The sequence below is a fragment of the Pristis pectinata genome, chromosome X, assembly GCF_009764475.1.
Source record: "Pristis pectinata isolate sPriPec2 chromosome X, sPriPec2.1.pri, whole genome shotgun sequence".
Classification (NCBI taxonomy): domain Eukaryota; kingdom Metazoa; phylum Chordata; class Chondrichthyes; order Rhinopristiformes; family Pristidae; genus Pristis; species Pristis pectinata.
In genome coordinates this window covers 9,567,948-9,586,732 of record NC_067450.1, presented here as the reverse complement: position 1 = coordinate 9,586,732, position 18,785 = coordinate 9,567,948, and the positions used below count along the sequence as shown (strand labels likewise).

Genomic DNA, 18,785 nt, shown 5'->3' with positions numbered 1-18,785 from the left:
TGTGTCAGTAATATATAATGCAATGCTGAGCTGGTTATCCAGGGTGATCACCTGATACTCATAGGATTCAGGCATTTCTATGCAATACAGAGAATTTTGGAGGCAGAGTACAACTTTGTTGTTGCTACTGCACAGCATGCTCGGTGCCATCAAATTAATTTCTAAACATTTTATGCCTGTTTAATGATAAGCAGTCAATCCTTCTCAGCTTCATCTTGCTATTTTTCTTTTATTTGCCTGTGTGACTACTTTTCAACAATCCTCATTTGTTCTCTTTACTATAGATTAATGCATAATGACCATGCAGTGTGAGGTTCCACTCATAAAATACTTAATTTAATTTGACATGCTCTGGATATTCACAGAGCTTTGCCACTAAACTTGGCATCAGGCTCCATTTGTACCAGTTAAATGGCTGGTCAACTTGTTATTGCAGGCTTTGTAGCTGAACATTAGTTCCAATTTAATAGAAAGCACAAAGTAAACTTGTTTATTTGGGAGGGGTGGGGGCTGTTCTCTAACAACGGCAGGGGAAAGTTTAATTCACATTTAATTAATTCTGTATATTAAAAGCAATTTCATCCAAGAGCAACTGAGGGCTATATTGCAAAGCACAATGCACCCAGCGGTATGTGCATGCACTGAAAAGCCAATAAGTTAGCTCCAATAAATCTGAAGCGCAACTTACTTCTAGTACTTCTGTTTTTATTTCAGATTTCCAGCATCCACAGGGTTTTTCTTTTGTTTTGATATTGAAATAAGATTCAAAGTGGGTAAATTTATTTGAGAAGATCATTGGAGTGAATCATGGCTCAGTGGCAGCTTTGCTGCCAAAGGTCAGGTTGAATGCTTTTGCTAAGTTAAAGGCATCATGCACATTATTGTAAATGCAAGTTATTATGGATTTGTGCCCCTTCCCATACACTCCTGGCAACTGGAGACCATGTATTTTAACTCTCAACACTGGACAGATATCAGCTGTGCAAAGGAGTTGTGACACCATCACAATCTGATAAACCAGCTGATCAGATAAGAAGATGCAAAATCCTGAGGTGAACTGGACCAAAACATGGAACTTTGTGAACATTTGCCTGCTGAGCAGCCTTCCACCTTGTATGGACAGTTTTCCTTTTCAAAACTGAACCAGTCTTCCACATACAGTGTTGCTGGAGATACATCTTAGGTTTATGGCTGCAAGGTTTTCCCAAGGATGCAGACAGAATGTACAGCGTAAAAACAGATCATTTAGCTTGACCAGCCAAAGCAGCCCCTTATGGTAAACGTGAGCCTCATTCCTCCTTACTTCTTCTCAGCCTATTAACTAATAATTGTGCTTAATATGTTTATCTGGCTTTGTCTTAAACGTAATCTAAGTTTTTTGCCTCAAATACAGATTGTGGTCATGACCTCTTCATTTTTACCAAGAGAGAAAACATCATCCTAAATGGGGAATTGTGCTAGGATGTAAGGAGGACTGTGGTCTAATTCTGGGCACTTGTGGTATATTAAGGGTGCTAAATAAGCCCTGAAACAAGTGACCAAGACAGCTTAAGGAGGTTCTGTCCATTCTGTGACTATGGCACTGTACAATGATTTACCTAATCTGTAAGTGGGTCACTCTACAAAGGCCAATGTCCAATCTGTGACTGGGTTACTGTACATGGCCCTGCCAAACCTGTAACTGGGATACCATCAAGGAAAATTTTAAAAGCCCAAACTGCAATAAAGCTTTGAGGGCAAATCCATTATTGCAGGAAAACTCCTGGTTATGATTTACTAAAAGCAGAAGTTTCAGTTGCCATGCAGCAGCTTCATTTAAAATTTACACAAACTCAGGATTGGATGCATATCTGTAAGCTTTATCAAAATTGAAGAAAGGAGTTTGGGACCCACTGTAGCTCCACAGTTTCAACAGACAATTTAGAAACATAATGCTGATGTTAATTGCCTAGCTTCATTGTTTCATCTGTTCCACTCAGTCATATTAGGATTGTCCTGTGGGCCATCAGTTTGGCTACAAGCAGCTTCTGACTGTCCTAACTATTGCATCAAATAAGATGTCACTGGAATTTTTTCTTTATCTTTGATCCTAATCTGATTTATTTCCCATCCAGTGACATGCATATGTTTCTACCAAGTATCAGTAAAATATGGTGGATATAAAATCTTTAAAATGGCAAAATCAATTCCCAAAGTATGAGGGCACATACCACCAGGCTCAAGGACAGCTTTTATCCCACTGTGATAAGACTATTGAACGGTTCCCTTATACGTTGAGATGGACTCTTGACCTCACAATCTACCTTGTTATGACCTTGCACCTTATTGTCTACCTGCACTGCATTCCCCTGTAGCTGTGACACTTTACTCTGTACTCTGTTATTGTTTTTTTAAAACCTGTACTACCTCAATGCACTCTGTACTAACTCAATGTATCTGCACTGTGTAATGAATTGATCTGTACAAATGGCATGCAAGACAAGTTTTTCACTGTACCAATACCAAAATCAGCAATACTTTTCCAAACTCAGTACAGTTTGAGGCTTCATGTGATATATCTGTAAAGAATCTGAAAGCTACACCAAAATACAGTGTATAATCAACAGTAACAAGACAGTATGCAGGGTTGGGTTGTTAATATTTACAATGCACATCTGAAAATAAATGATTCTGATCCTTCACTCTGTAGTATAGTAGAGCAGAAATACAACCTAAAGTCATTTTGAGTGGTTCTTGGACAGTGCCTTCAATCTGAATGCTGGCCTTTCAGCTTTGGTATCTGGAACTAAATCCAACTTGGACTTTGGAGGAAGTGACTCACCTTTAAGACAATGCAACTAAAATAAACTTTGAGCAGTCCCAATTTACTACCAATTAATGTCAACAGCATCATGAAAAATCAATTGATCAATACAAATTCAGTGACTAAAAGCATTAAACGAGAAAAACTTATTACCACTTTTCGGTAGTGTGACCTCTTCTACGTTGGGGACAGGAGAAGGTTCATCCATGTCCTTGGTCAGATCCTCTTGGTCCTCCTCTCGATGTCCTCGCTTTGACTTGGCATATGGTGTGGCAGGACTGCGTCTTAAAACAAGGTGCAATGCGGTCATCCGCTCAAGAGTACAACATTCTAACTCTTTCTTTATGTAGTCACATTCTATCACTGAGCAGCTACATTTATCCAATGTGGAAAATCACATGGAAAATGCTCCAGATACCAACACTGTCTCTTTGTCAAAGTTCTTGTGCATTTCATATTCAGTCAATCTTATGTAGTAATGATGCAGATGAGGATGGCTGCTACCAGAAGGCCCCAATCAAAATTGGAAATGCTGGAAACAGGTAAGCCAGTATTTCAATTTTTACCCAATGTCCAACATCAGCTGAAACAAATCTACTACAAGTTTGCGAAATTAAAAATTTTCTATCACTTTCTGAGAAGCCATTTGGATATAAGCGTGCAGTTGTAAAGCTATGCCAAGTTCATTTTGGTTTAATATAGGCTACAGGAACAAAAAATGCAGATGGAACAAGAAGAGCTCAATGACCAATCCCACCAATGGATCCTCCACACTTCTCAGTGTCACAGAATCTTGGCTAATTTAAAAGGGTGAATAATTACAAATATAGAATTCTAGTATTGTCATGGACAGAAATATGGAAATGATAAAGATTTAAAAGTGCATAGACCACATGTGCTCTTTAACCATATAGTCAATTTTCCAGTTAATTGAAGACTCCCCCTCCCCAAATTCAGATGACATACTTTGTAGATCACCTTTGAAGTTAACTCAGTTGGTGTTAAGAAAGTTGAGGCACATGTGTCGATCAAATGTTGGGAATGGTTTTGCGGATGGGATGTACTTCATTTGGTTTACTGAAGTAACTTGGTATAAAACTACAGGGGGCTTGTACCATTGTGTTTTTTTTATTCAAGCTAAACAGAAACCGTTAAACCCCAACCAAAAAATCTATATCCCTGAATGATTGTTGTGTGGTATCATGGTACGTGGAAGGCACAGATCATTCAGAGACTAAGGAAGCACCAACAAAGACTTTTCTCTCCATTAACTACCTTCTACATACTGTACATCTACACCAAACTGAGTCTGAGAGTACCATAGAGAAATGGATAGGAGTTAGTTTCGTGACGTGTGAACCATTGAGTGAAGCAAATCTGCAGAAACTCCATGAGGAATACACATGATGAGCTCAATGACTGCTTGCCAGTCTCCATAACATACAGTGGCATGCAAAAGTTTGGGCACCCTGGTCAACATTTCTGTTACCGTGAATAGTTAAGTGAGTAGAAGATGAACTGATCTCCAAAAGCCATAAAGTTAAAGATGAAACATCCTTTTCAACATTTTAAGCAAGATTGGTGTATTATTTTTGTTTTGTACAATTTTAGAGTGAAAAAAGGAAAGGAGCACCATGCAAAAGTTTGGGCACCCCAAGGTCTCAGACCTTCATTAGCTTGTTAGGGCTATGGCTTGTTCATAGTCATTGTTAGGAAAGGCCAAGTGATGCAAAATTCAAAGCTTTATAAATACCCTAACTCCTCAAACCTTGTCCCAACAATCAGCAGCCATGGGCTCCTCTAAGCAGCTGCCTAGCACTCTGAAAATTAAAATAAATAAATTAAAATAAATGATGCCCACAAAGCAGGAGAAGGCTATAAGAAGATAGCAAAGCATTTTCAGGTAGCCGTTTCCTCAGTTCATAATGTAATTAAGAAATGGCAGTTAACAGGAACGGTGGAGGTCAAGTTGAGGTCTGGAAGACCAGGAAAACTTGCTCATAGGATTGAGAACTGCTCGTAGGATAGCTAGAAAGGCAAATCAAAACCCCGTTTCACTGCAAAAGACCTTCAGGAAGATTTAGCAGACTCTGGAGTGGTGGTGCATTGTTCTACTGTGCAGTGACACCTGCACAAATATGACCTTCGTGGAAGAGTCATCAGAAGAAAACCTTTCCTGCGTCCTCACCACAAAATTCAATGTCAGAAGTTCGCAAAGGAACATCTAAACAAGCCTGATGCATTTTGGAAACAAATCCTGTGGACTGATGAAGTTAAAATAGAACTTTTTGGCCGCAATAAGCAAAGGTATGTTTGGAGAAAAAAGGGTGCAGAATTTCATGAAAAGAACACCTCTCCAAATGTTAAGCATGGGGGTGGATCGATCATGCTTTGGGCTTGTGTTACAGCCAGTGGCATGGGGAACATTTCACCGGTAGAGGGAAGAATGAATTCAATTAAATACCAGCAAATTCTGGAAGCAAACATCACACCGCCTGTAAAAAAAAAGCTGAAGATGAAAAGAGGATGGCTTCTACAACAGGATAACGATCCGAAACACACCTCAAAATCCACAATGGACTACCTCAAGAGGCACAAGCTGAAGGTTTTGTCATGGCCCTCACAGTCCCCCAACCTAAACATCATCGAAAATCTGTGGATAGACCTCAAAAGAGCAGTGCATGCAAGACAGCCCAAGAATCTCACAGAACTAGAAGCCTTTTGCAAGGAAGAATGGGTGAAAATCCCCCAAACAAGAATTGAAAGACTCTTAGCTGGCTACAGAAAGCGTTTACAAGCTGTGATACTTGCCAAAGGGGGTGTTACTAAGTACTGACCATGCAGGGTGCCCAAACTTTTGCTTCGGGCCCTTTTCCTTTTTTGTTATTCTGAAACTGTAAAAGATGGAAATAAAAAAGTAATCTTGCTTAAAATATTAAAGAAATGTGTCACCCTTAACTTTGCGCCTTTTGGAAATCAGGTCATCTTTTACTCGCTTAGCTATTCACAGTAACAGAAATTTTGACCAGGGGTGCCCAAACTTTTGCATGCCACTGGATCTGGTTCTGGTTTTGAATAAAATAAAAAGGATAATGAGTTAGATTTCGCGTGACCCTCTGCAGAGACCAGAAAGAGGTACAACACAACTCTGTGGGCATGGACCTCATTTTGAAACCTATGATAAGGACAAGGAAAGAGTGGGAAACCTAGAGCAAGTTTGTGGTGCCAGGGAGTAAGAAGTGACCTGCAGGAAAAGGGGACATCTTTTAGTGATATGGTGAGGCATTCCATAATTGAAGTTCAGGCAACCATAACTGTAGCTGCAACAAAGTTGTCTGCATAATGTACTGCCTCCAAAGTGCCACTGTAAGGACGTAACAAAGGAGTGGGTGGAAAAGAAAACATCTTGAGAACAGCCAACAAGAGTATAAAATAAGATTATGTTTCTTCAGTCAGCCTCGAGGAGTTGGGTTAATGGATTAACAGACATAATCAAAAAGGGTGGTAATTTCACGTTTCTAGGTGTTGGATGTATTTGTGTAGAAGCAAGGTTTTTTATTTATTTTGGTCAATGGGACAATTCTGGGACAAGTGAAATGTAGTTCATCAATTTGGCTTGGTACCCATGTACCGGCAGAGAGAGTAATAGAGCAATGTGGGAAAATTAGATCAAGTAAGAAAGGGACAGCAATAAAGAGACTAAACAGAATGTAAAATTAATGGCAACATCGAAGATAAAGAAAGGAAAGCATAATGTATCTGAAAAATCATAATATATCTAAGTCGTGAAGCAGGGTCTCGACCTGAAACATTAACCATCCCTCTGCCTCCACAGATGCTGCCTGACCCACTGAGTTCCATCAGCAGTATGTTTTTTTGCTCCAAATTACAGCATCTGCAGTCTCGTACCTCCATAATGTCTCTGAATATCAGGTTTAAATCCTTATAAAGAAATGAAGCAGTAAAGTTAGAGGAATTCCTAACTGCCAATCCTACTGATATTATTGGCAATTAAGAAACATGGCTATAAATACGTTCAAGAGTAGGAACTGAAGGGGTACAAAATGCATCATAAAGTCTATTTCTACAGATGAGGTTTGGGGAGTTTTTGATGAATAAGTACAAAAGAGAGGGAAAACAATGGAAGAGATTATACTGAAGTCACAGAGATCAGAAAGCATCAGAAGGGTTAAGGAATGATATTGCAATTATAGAATGCAGCAGATGGGGAGTACTTTGGAAATGTGGACAAAATTAAAAATAGTTGGGGTAGATAATTATTATTGGTACATGTTATGGACCAACAGAATGTAAAAAGATGATTGATAAAGGGCTGCTTGGAGTGATAAGGAGAATAGTAGAATATAGAAAAACTACAGCACAATTCAGACCCTTCGGCCCACAAAGCTGTGCTGAACATGTCCCTACCCTAGAAATTACTAGGCTTACCCATAGCCCTCTATTTTACTCAGCTCCATGTACCTATCTAACAGTCTCTTGGAAGACCCTATTGTATCCGCCTCCACCACTGTTTCCAGCAGCCCATTCCACGCACTCACCACTCTCTGAGTAAAAAACTTACCCCTGACATCTCCTCTATATCTACTCCCCAGCACCTTAAACTTATGTCCTCTTGTGGCCACCAATTCAGCCCTGGGGAAAAGCCTCTGACTATCTACCCTATCAATACCTCTCATCATCTTATACACCTCTATCAGGTCCCCCCTCATCCTCCGTCTCTCCAAGGAGAAAAGGCTAAGTTCCCTCAACCTGCTTTCATAAGGCATGCTCCGCATTCCAGGCAGCATCCTTGTAAATCTCCTCTGCACCCTCTCTATGGCATTCCAATGTTCCAATCAAAGGTCATTCCAACATTCAACAAGCTGAATGGATAAATCACAGAAAATTGAGGAAGGGATGAGGCTACAGCCAAATTCATCAAGTCAATCAAAAATGGCCTACACTTGTAATAGTCAAGGCTAATGACTGAACCAAAGTCTGAGAGTTATGCTTGATGTTCTGTAACCTTCCTGAGCTGGTTAGTAACCTGATGTTGATGAGCATCAGGGAATCTGTGACAGTATTTTGGTAAACATGACAACTGTCAAAATCAAGTAGAGTAACAACAAGCAAAAAGCAAAAAACTGCAGATGCTGAAAATCTAAAATAAAAACTGAAAATGCTGAAAATACTCAGCAGGCCAAGCAGCACCTGTGGAGCGAGAAACATCCAACATTTCAGGTGGATGACCTTTCATCAGAACTGTTCTGATGTCCTGGCTGGCTGATTCCAGCATTTTCAGCTTTTATTATAAAATTAACAACATGCTGGTGGAGGAGTTTTAGAACACCGAAAAGAGTCTTAGAGAGTATTAATTAGGAAACTAAATGTAGGAATAGATTAGAAAGAAAATTATCTACTTGAATGCATTTATATATAGGATGAGGGGCAAAATGGTATATTGATTTTAAAAAATGATAAGGCCAATTTCTAATTCCATCAGACACTCATTTATTTGAAATGCTATCCATACAAGAATTACTAGATATCTAAATTGTTCTCGGTTGCAGACTACCCACTTGAGAACGGGAAGACTATTTGACAAGCAAGTCTGATGTCAAAAGCAAACCAAACTTGCCAAGCGACAGTTCACAACTATATCTACTTAAATAGTAAATCAATTAATAACAAAGGTTGCCACACAATCAAAAAAGGTTTCATCATCTTAGGGAAATATTGTCTTTCAGAGACCCAGTGCAACTGCTGAATAGTTATTTCTTGTATTTAAAATTGCAATTTATTTCCCCATTTCCATGCTACAAAACTGTGCAAGGCTTGGCACAGTAAAACATCCCGATGTTTATCAGGCAGATAAAATAATTTGAAGGAAACTGATGATAATACTCTTTTGTTTTGTTTTGAAACAGATGAGGTGAACAAAATAAACTATGCCAGACACCTGCTATATCCATCTGTTCTTCTAATTATAGTCCTTGTAAACTAAATCTAACATTAGCTCTAGCAAAAGCAATCTGTGTGTTGTTTGGACACTGGGAAAACACAGGCTTACAGTGCTTAACAGAAACCTAATGCAATACCCTGAATGGTTAAATAACATAGTAAATAAGGGTAATACACCCATTGCAATTAATTTGAATTTTCAAAGGGCAAAGCGCCTTCTATACAGTAGTAGGGTTAAGCTAAAATTTAATGGGAGGAAATGATAAGTTTTCCACATCGAAATGGAATTGGCTCAACTAGAGGAAACAGATAAATGAAACATAATCTAGCTAGAAAAAAGCAAGCACTTCTTTGAGAATACGTTAAGAGTAGAGGGGGATTGCGAATACAGTGATGTTAATGTGCAGATGGATTTAGAGTACAGACATCATAATGCAGAGGAATTGCTTTGAACATAGAACAGTACAGCACAGAAACAGGCCCTTCGGCCCACGATGTTGTACCAAACACAATGCCAAACTAAACTAAACCAATCTGCCTACACTATCCCTCCATTCCCTGCACGTTCATGTGCCTGTCAAAATGCCTCCTAAACACCACTATCATGTCTGCACTATCGTGGGTGCTTTGTTCATCACCTTCCTTCATTTTCAAGAAGCTCTATGAATAGGTATCTTTTCTTTTGTTCGAACCAGCTTCAAACCCACTCCAGAATTCTCCTTCCTATAGTCATATGGAATGATGTCAAAAACGTGGCTTTAACAAAAACCCACAGGATCCAACGGGAAAAATCGCAGGTCGGATCCAAAATTGGCTCAGTGGCAAAAAGCAAAGGTAACTGGTTTATGGGAGTTTTAGTGACTGGAATGCTGCATGCAGTAGTTTTCCACAAGGTTCAGCGTTTGGTACCTTGCTTTCTGTGGTATTTGTCAATGATTTCGATGCAAACTTATACGTCAAGATTAAGCAGAATGCAAAGAATACCAACAGTGGTGGTATAGTTAATAGAAAGGGAGAAAGGTTTTGGACTACAGTAAATACACAATAAATGGTAGGATACCAAGAAATGCAGAGGAACAGAGGGATCTCAGAATGCAAGTTATTAAAAGGGAAGAGAGCATACTGGATAGTTGCCTTCATTGGCTGAGACATAGGTTACAAGAGCAGGGAGATCATGCTCGATCTTACTAAATGGTAGTCAAGCCATAGTTAAGAGTACTGTGTACAGTTCTGGCCACCATATTACAGAAAGGATGTGATAGCAATGGAGGACATTTACAAGAATGTTGCCCAACTTATAAGGAGAGGTTGGTTAAACTGGTGTGGTTTACTATGGAGATTTACTTGAGCTGTGTAAAACTAAAAGAGATCTATAAAGGATGGAAAGAAAGGAACTAATACCCTTAGGAGTGAAGTTAATAACAGAAGACATAGACTTGTACTTGGCAGAAAGATTAGAGGGGAGTTAAGGGAAGAGATATTCATCCAAATTAGTGGTGGGGGTCTGAAACTCTCTGTCTAAAGGGCAGTGGAGGCAGAAACCTGACTACATTTGATGCAAAACTGGTTAAGAACCTTTGAAACCTATGAACGGATAGGTGGGATGTGGAATAACCCAAGAGCTCTTTTTATGCACGAGGTGGGCATGATAGGCCAAACTGTCTTCTCCTGTACCATGAATTTTGGATTCTAAAATGTAAACATTTAAAATCCATTGGGTTCCCTTATTTCTAGAAACTAAATTCATTAAATTTCATATTATTAAGTCTTCAATTAAGTCTGCTATTAGATTTCATAATATTAAGATTCATTGTTATTAAGTCTTCCAGACTCCCTATTTCACTGTTTCATCCTTCAGAATGCTCTGCATTTTTTTAAAAAACTACTATATATCAAGTTCATGGTCATATGGTTTCCTGTTTATCTTTACTGTTACAAGTGCCCTTCTGCAATGCCTGGATACTAATGCTAATTCCAATGAATACTCAATCATTTCCATGGATACCCTTGCATATAGTCCACCTTGGTGGATGCTTTGTCTTCTTGTATTACCAACCTATCCATTAGTCCCTATTTGTAATTTCTAATACATCCGCATTCCTCCTTGGTGCAATCATCTTTGTATTTCTCATTGATCACTGACAAAAACAAGTCAGTCAGAGTAGTAGTCATCCTATGGATATTCATTCTCACGTCACCCTAGGAATCTAGCTGCATGACTCGGGGTGTTTTCTCTGGAGTGTATCCTTATTATGTCAAATAAGCACCTAACTAATTTTAACATTATTCAATCATAAAAAATAGATTAAACGGCAACAGCATTTGTACACAAAACCTACTAAAGAGAAAATGGTAAGCAGATATACGAACAATGTACAAGAACCTACTGCTAAAAATGTAACTAGCAACACCAGTTCAAACAGAGTCTTGGCATATTTAAAATTGTGTTTGGTCACCATCTTGTTTCCTGGTAACCACAAGATCTGAAGTATTTCAAGCACATAAAAAAAATTTAAAAAAACATAAATAAATCTTTAAACTTACCCATAAAGTTGCCCACGCCCTCCTGGAAATCTGTTCAATAAGTTTTGCATTCACAGACCTACCCCCTATCAAGAGCCTGAGGCTTAAGTTTTGGACCTTTCCTGCCATTTGCTTTTTTTTGCTCAGCTTGACTTCCCTCCCAATGATTTTTGTGGCAATGATACATTTCCATTGCTTAACATTTAGATATTTTGCAATGCATTAGAAAAAGTAAAAACAGATACAAGAGTAATTTTTTCTATTTATGCGCATCTGAAATAAATAATTGAAAAGCAATAACATGAACGTACCAAGGCCTGCACTATTATTTGGGCTTGCAGCAAGGATAAAGCCATATATCAAAATGTTCTCTTTGGCAACACTTTTCAGTTTCAAATATGAATAATAGACTCAGAAAAGAAAATGTAAATCATCTCAGGTTTTATATTCCTTGATCTTCATTTTGATGATCCACATAAAACAGTATGCCCACCTGATACTATAGGTGTGGAGAGCCTTTTGTGCTTTTGTATTACCTGAAAAATCATTTTCTGAATATTGACTGTTTATTTAATATCCTGATTATCTGTATTGGCCTGACTTCACCATCAAGAAATTTTCTGTATGGCTGAATGAAGTGATTATTTTAAAGAGAGAAAGAATCAGAGCACAAGTGGGAGGGGAAGGGAGACATCAAAACAAAAAGCATGAGATGGAGGTAGAGAGGAAAGGGAACAGAAAGAGCAAAGAAGGATACAACGTGGGAACAGAGTATGAGAGAGGAAGCACACACACAAGAGAGGAAGAAAACATTCTGTTAAATTGCTCAGGTTCACAGTGCATGAATGGAAATGCTTTCAATGTTAATAAAAATGCATATTTTTGGCTTCAGCATACGTGGGGTTCATTTTTAAAACTACCTAATATTCAAATTGAACCCTATTGTCTTCTACTCGGGGTGGAATAGTTTCTAAGCAACTTTTCTGTCTTGGCAGAAACATTATGAATAAAAGAACCCTGCAAATATTCTGGCTGGATTACCATGTGCAATCTCATGTATATGCTCCTGAAATGAAGCCACCCATTCTACAAAAGAAAAAAAAACTGAAAGGTCAATCATTGCGCCCAAGTCCAAGATTTGAACTGTTGTTTGCTGCTGCAGCGTGGCGGCCTGCTTTGATGTACAACTTCAAAACTGAGCTAGCGGTCTGCTTTAGCGACTGGCTGTAATTGGTCCACATGCATACCCACCCCAGTCTGCTTTGCGCACATCAGTTTAGAACACAAGACATTAAATAAATTACTGCAATTTTCAAAGTATTCCAAGCCTTTGGCAAACATTGATGTTGATTTCCCATTTTATTGTTTTGCAGCCAACATATTGCATCGTTAGCTGTACTGAGCAACTAACAGCCTAGGAGTGTGAAATGTGATTTTCATTGGGTGTTAAAAATTCTAATAGTGTCCCTCAGTCACCTTGTTTGTTCTTTCTGTATGATTGTCTCATGAGCATCATGAGTGCAAGTGAATGGTTGATGCTTGCTGCCATACTACCTGGAAACAGTGCCCCTGAGAGTGGATCCTGCGAACAGATTAGCAGCACTGACATGATTAATTAATAAATAGGTCCCAATAAGGGCAGATGATACTTGCTCTAAAGATTCCCAGGCCATTGCTGATAACCTAATTCCTGGGTAAAACCTGAAAAAGAAAAAAAAATTTGGACTGGCCGCTTTGGAAATAGAATGAAACATGTAATCTTGAGAAAATGAAACGAATCCTGTATTTTCTTACAACATGGGACAGAGCATTCAATGCCGGCTCTCAGAGCAATCCCATCCTATTCCTCCACTTATTTCCCAGTAACCTATTCTCTCTCACATACCCATCAACTCCCCTGACTCTCTTACCATCCACCTACATTAGGGGCAATCTACAGTAGCCAATTAACTTACCACCTACCTACACTAGGGGTAACTTACATCATTCTATTAAACTAACAACCAGCTTGTCTTTGGGATGTGGTAGGAAACTGGAGCACTCAGGGGAAACCCACGCAGTCACAGGGAGGACATGCAAACTCCACACAGACAGCACCAGAGATCACAATGGAGGTATGAGGCAGCAGTATTAACTGCTGAGCTACTACGCAGCCCTGCACCTACTTCTGTGAGTTGACTGAAATTTTGTTCTACTTAACAGCTACACAAGCTGGGAAAAAGCCAACTGTCACAATGGCATAGGCCCAAGGACTTTATAAGATGTAGCATCCAAGTGATCACCAATCTCTAAAATCAGGCATTTTATGCATGTGCTAAGCAACAACCAAATCAGTTTACTCCTACAGTATGTGGAGGGGTGCATTATAAAGCAAGGAAATTTTCCTAATGCCTCTTTTCCTCAGTTTGAATAGCCTGGGATTTGGAAGTCATTGGTTGGTGATGACGGCAGGTCATTTTCTCTGTACTAAAGCCCCGATAATCCATTATTAGATTGTTCTTTTACCACCTGCCTCCATCCATCAAAATAAACCACTTCCTCTTTATAACACAGAAAGATGCAAAAGGTAACAAGTATACTCCGGCATCTCTCCTAGGGACCTGAAGTGCAGTTTCCAATGTTTAACACAGTACTGCTGCTGCCTAAACAACACAGCAGTTCACCTAGTTCTGTAATACACCAAATTTACTGGACCAATGTAACTGGAGGTCAAAATATTACACATGCTAATCCTACTAAAAGTTAAGACTTCCAATAGAGTGCCTGCAATACTGCTAACTTTCACACCACGTTACTAAATGAGCTATTGTTCCCTTTACAAAATCACTTTTATTCTCCTATATATTTTCCCTGCCACATAGTTCTATTTGTACATATTCTGCCTGGTTCAAGCTGGTCTGGGCAGGTGCTCCACAGAAGATGGTGAAAACTTCATCTTCCGTGATGCAGCATCAACTGGAAATTCCAGATATCCAGACAGAGCCAAAATTTCAGCTCAGCTTCATCTCCAGGCAGAAGGAAAGGCTATCTGGGGAATGTTATGCAGCATTCTTAATATTAAATAACCTGTTTTACGGTTATGTAGAATCACATAGCACAGGAGCCTACAGTTGAAAAAGTGTGACAAAATTTAATGAATTTCATTGGCCAGCTCTACTGTACTTTGTCATTAGTAAATGATAACACGAGAAAAAAAAATGACACTAAGTTTTCCAATGGTTGTTAACACTTTTTTCATTAACACTTTTTTGATTTGTTCAGTCAGATATTTAACAGGCTGTTTCTATCAATCAATTTTTTTTATATCAGCCTTTGAGGTGTTAATGCTAAAACTGCTTCATTGTTTTGATATGCCAGATGCAAGAATTTTCATTATACGACGGAGGTACATTTTTCATAAATGTTATAGTAGGAAAATCCTATATCAGAATTTATTTGTGATGTTGTAATTGTACCACTAGGTGATACTGTCAATTGTATCATTTTGCCCATTCTACCTCTTCAATCTTATCCAACTTGATTAAGACTTTACTACTGTTCTGCTGCCCTCACAAGCCAAGGTGGAAATCAACTGATAACATAAAAGATTATTTATGTCAATGCCATTATTGTAGTTAGTAAATCTGGAAAAGTTTTCTGCTCTGCCCACTTAAAGACTTAGCCGTTAGCCCTGCTCTTAGACCTGATTGCTCTGGCAACCCTGTTCTCAGCTCTTTCAAAATTTAATTTCTCTTCTCTCCCAGCTCTTCGAGAAGAATTTTTCCTCTTTCCCTAATCACAGCTCCGTCAGCTATTTAAATATATCTGCCTGTCCGTCCCCCCAGCAGCACTGTTTGTTGCTGCCATAAATTTTAAAGCACGTACTCTGCTTTCTCTGCCTCTATTATAAGCTCTTCTTGTGCTGCATACTACTCCCCACCTCAGTCGTCTGCCTTTGTCCCTGCTGCTGCTACATTATATAAAAATAATTGTCTGCTTCTGGAATCCCCATCTCAATACTACCAGACCCAAGTCCCCCTCTCAGTCATTCACCTAATATGGTAAATTACAACCCGAACAATAGGGTGTAACACTCTTGCTCTTATAAAATCTCTGATTCACCCAGGAATAATAACATGCCAGGTTCGTTTGCATATGTTAAAAATCTTGCATACCAGAAGGATCCTATATCATTTTTTACCATCACATTTTGTTGTTTACATCTATTTATCTTCTGATTAACATTCTTGTCACACAATACTTTCATGAAAAATTTGCCGAACAATATTTTTCCAGTTCATTAGTGACATGTAACTTTGTTCCACCTCAACAAAATTCTCTGCAGGTAAGTGTGTGACATTTCATATTTACTCAATGGCATTCAGCCAGATTAAACTCTCAAAAGGGAAGGCCATATATGTGTATTAAAAATTCTAAGGTCTTTTGACTGCCATTTTATGAACAGTGATTGAAATTTTTGAATTAAGATTTTGAACAAAACTCAAACATGAAAAAATTACAGGCTTCAGTTTGTTCTAAATTTTTTTTTTGGTTTGAGTACTTTCTAACATGGCCTTAGTCCCTTTTAAAGCCTGGACTTAAAAGCTTATACTATGGGACAGAACTATCGCTCTGCTAGCTTCAAGGAAATGCTCCAGTGTGAATGTGGTGCACAGAATCTTCCACCTTAAACTGAAAAGTGGCAATTTCACATTCAAAAACAAAAACAAAAATGCAGATGCTGGAAATCTGAAAGTAAAACAGAAAATGCGAGAAATACTGAGCAGGTCAGGCAGCACCTGTAGAGAGAGAGAAACAGAATCATCAGAACTAGTCAGTTCTGATTCAAACTTGAAAGGCTGGTTATCTGAAACAGCTGAATTCAATATTAAGTCCAAATATGTCCAGACAGAGATAAGATACTCTTACTTGAGTTTAAGCTGAGATTCACTGGAACACGTAAAAGGCCAAAAGCAAAGAGTTCAGAGTGGGAGTGGGATGAAAAATTAAAGTGACAGGCAAATGGAAGTTCAGGGTCACCCTTGCAAACCAAATGGAGATGTTCTGCAAGGCAATCTATTGTTTGGTTTCTCCAATGCCAATCTAAAAAAAATTGACTGTTTCTCTCCACAGATGCTGCCTGACCTACTGAGAATTTTCCAGCATTTTCCTTTTTAATAGAAATTTCATGTTGTTGTTTGCCCCAAACACACTGGATGTTTTTTTTTACTTAAAAGAACAGTTTCTTCGCTTTGAATTCAATTGGTTTGGGTTTAGCTGAACTTGCAAAGAAAAAATATTGTATTTATTTTCCTAAACTGAAATGCCACTTCACTCTTCACTTTGACTTTACCATAGTTAAAACTTTCCTTTCAGCTGAATACATCTGCTCTCAGAAATTTTAGAATTTATTTGACTACAGTGGAGTCAGGCCAGAGAATGAATGAGACTTAGTATGAGAGAGTAAACAAAAGAAATGGAGAAAGTGGTAGAGAGAGAGCGCGCGCGAGAGAGATGGGCAGAATAAGAAAGACAGCAACACAGAGAAAGGTGTAGAGGACAAAAGACGGCACTATTACATACAGAAAACCTAAAAGGGGAAGAGATAAATGGAGTAACACTGGGAAAGGTACAGCAAAAGATAGAGCGAGCTGCCATGAACGTGCATGGGACAGAAAGAGAAAAAAAATGGAGATAGAAAAAGTGCCCCTCTATCATTAATGATGTGAATGAAGGAAACTATGATAATGATCAAGACAAATGACTTCCAGTTTTCATGGGAAATCGTATAGAATCGCAAAATTCAATCTAATAGAAAACCAATAAAAACACAGGACACAACATAACAAGAACAGAATCTGACTTAGCGGCAGTAAATAATTTGGCCTTATAGTTCAATCTGTATTCCACTCCTATTATCAAATAGCATACCCACTGATGCACCAGAACACTACAGGATATCTGTTGGCAGATTGATCATAAATGTCAAGTGTTCACTTTGAAGTTTGTAGCGATCGGTAATTGCAATTAAAAAAAGGTTGAGACCCTCCATTTTCTTTACTTGGCAGAGGATATACATTCAAAGACACCCAAAAAATAAAACAACCTTGTACAAAGCAAACTCTAGGAATGAAGCAAAACCAAGCCCCAGGCCCTTCAGAGGTGGCATGCCTCCAAAAACAAAATTGGTCAAATTTCCAAGAGAACTGAGAATCTGAGTAAGTTTAGTTTTGTTTGGGAATTATTTAAGCTTTTATGTGTTTGTTGTAATAGAAACCTTATTTTTAATGTCCTCTGGTTACTGGCAAGCAAAGTAGTGGCCAAAAGGATCTGTTCTCCCCTGCAAAAGTTATTGAAAAATTTAATTAATTCCCATTCTCCTTTATGGTTGCTTATTGCTAACTATTAACAATGCTTGACTGATATTTTTACTGTCTCTTAAATATTTCAGACAACCAGTATCATTCAATTTCTCACTATCTATCGCTTTGGACAGATAGTTTAATCTAATCAAGGATTTGTGATGGGAGAAGGTGATGAACACTTTGTATATAGGATACTTGGAAGCGTGTTGGATGCATTTAACCTTTTCTTGCTTCAGTATATTAATAACCTGAACACAACACTTGCCCGAAAATATGTTAATGATTCATTTCACTTTTCCAAACAAAAAACAATGATAACTTTTGAAGAGGTCTTTCTTGGATCAGGACCATTCCAGGAAGTCTATAATAATAATAATAATAATAATTGAGGTTTCTTTTAATTTTTCAGCACACACCACTCTTTTGGCTGCTGTAATCTAAGAGTACAGACAACATAAAAAGACAGTAATGTGCTCTTCAGTAATTCAAAGAGTAGCAAGGTTGGACAGATTCAGATCCATTTTCAGAACTTAATATTGGATGAAAACCTAGTTAAACTATTCCTTTAAAATTCCTCATTGTTCTAAGTCCCAAAGCTATCGATTTTACATAGCTTTTCTACTTGTAATCTGAAAGAGTCAGTCACAACAAGAACCTAGATTTGTATAGTTGTCATATGGCATTACTCAAGTGATTCATACTTTTGCGTAGTACAGGTTTGTAATGTGCCTAATTTGTTTCAAAGGAAAAAGAAAATATCACTTTCTTCCAATGAATGAGGTGTGGTCCAGGAGCCTTGTAAACAGAAACATTGATATACCTTTCTAAATTTTGCTCACTAAATTCATACAGGAAGGAAACAAAATTTAACATTTCCAATTTTAAAGAAACAATTTTAAGAGACAAGGGAAGTGCCTCACCCTTTCTTGGTGTTCTTTTTCTTGGAGTCAGGTGTAGGAGAAGGAGAGGGGGAACGTTTCCTCTTTTTGTGACTGCTTCCCTTTTTATCTCTTCTATCTGAGTCAGGACTGTGCACCTATGAGTAAATATTTAAAGGGTTATTCATTTTTCATACACCCCATGAAACCTCATTTTTACTAAAAGCACCAAATCACCAAAAGTAATCTTATATATTTTCAGACAAGAGTTCTCTC

General features: G+C 38.3%; 1 protein-coding gene across 4 annotated transcripts in view; it reads right to left on the bottom strand.

Annotated features, from left to right (window-relative positions):
* Positions 1-18,785, bottom strand: part of smarcc2 (SWI/SNF related, matrix associated, actin dependent regulator of chromatin, subfamily c, member 2) — a 101,858-nt gene that overhangs the window by 44,974 nt on the left and 38,099 nt on the right. For 3 of the 4 annotated variants that reach the window (XM_052009509.1, XM_052009512.1, XM_052009510.1), the window contains exons 10-11: positions 18,552-18,667; positions 2,957-3,087 (exon numbers count right to left, since the gene is read on the bottom strand). In XM_052009509.1, coding sequence (XP_051865469.1) covers positions 2,957-3,087; positions 18,552-18,667 — 247 coding nt within the window. The remainder of the gene's footprint in view (positions 1-2,956; positions 3,088-18,551; positions 18,668-18,785) is intronic. The other variant, XM_052009511.1, reaches the window with a different exon arrangement.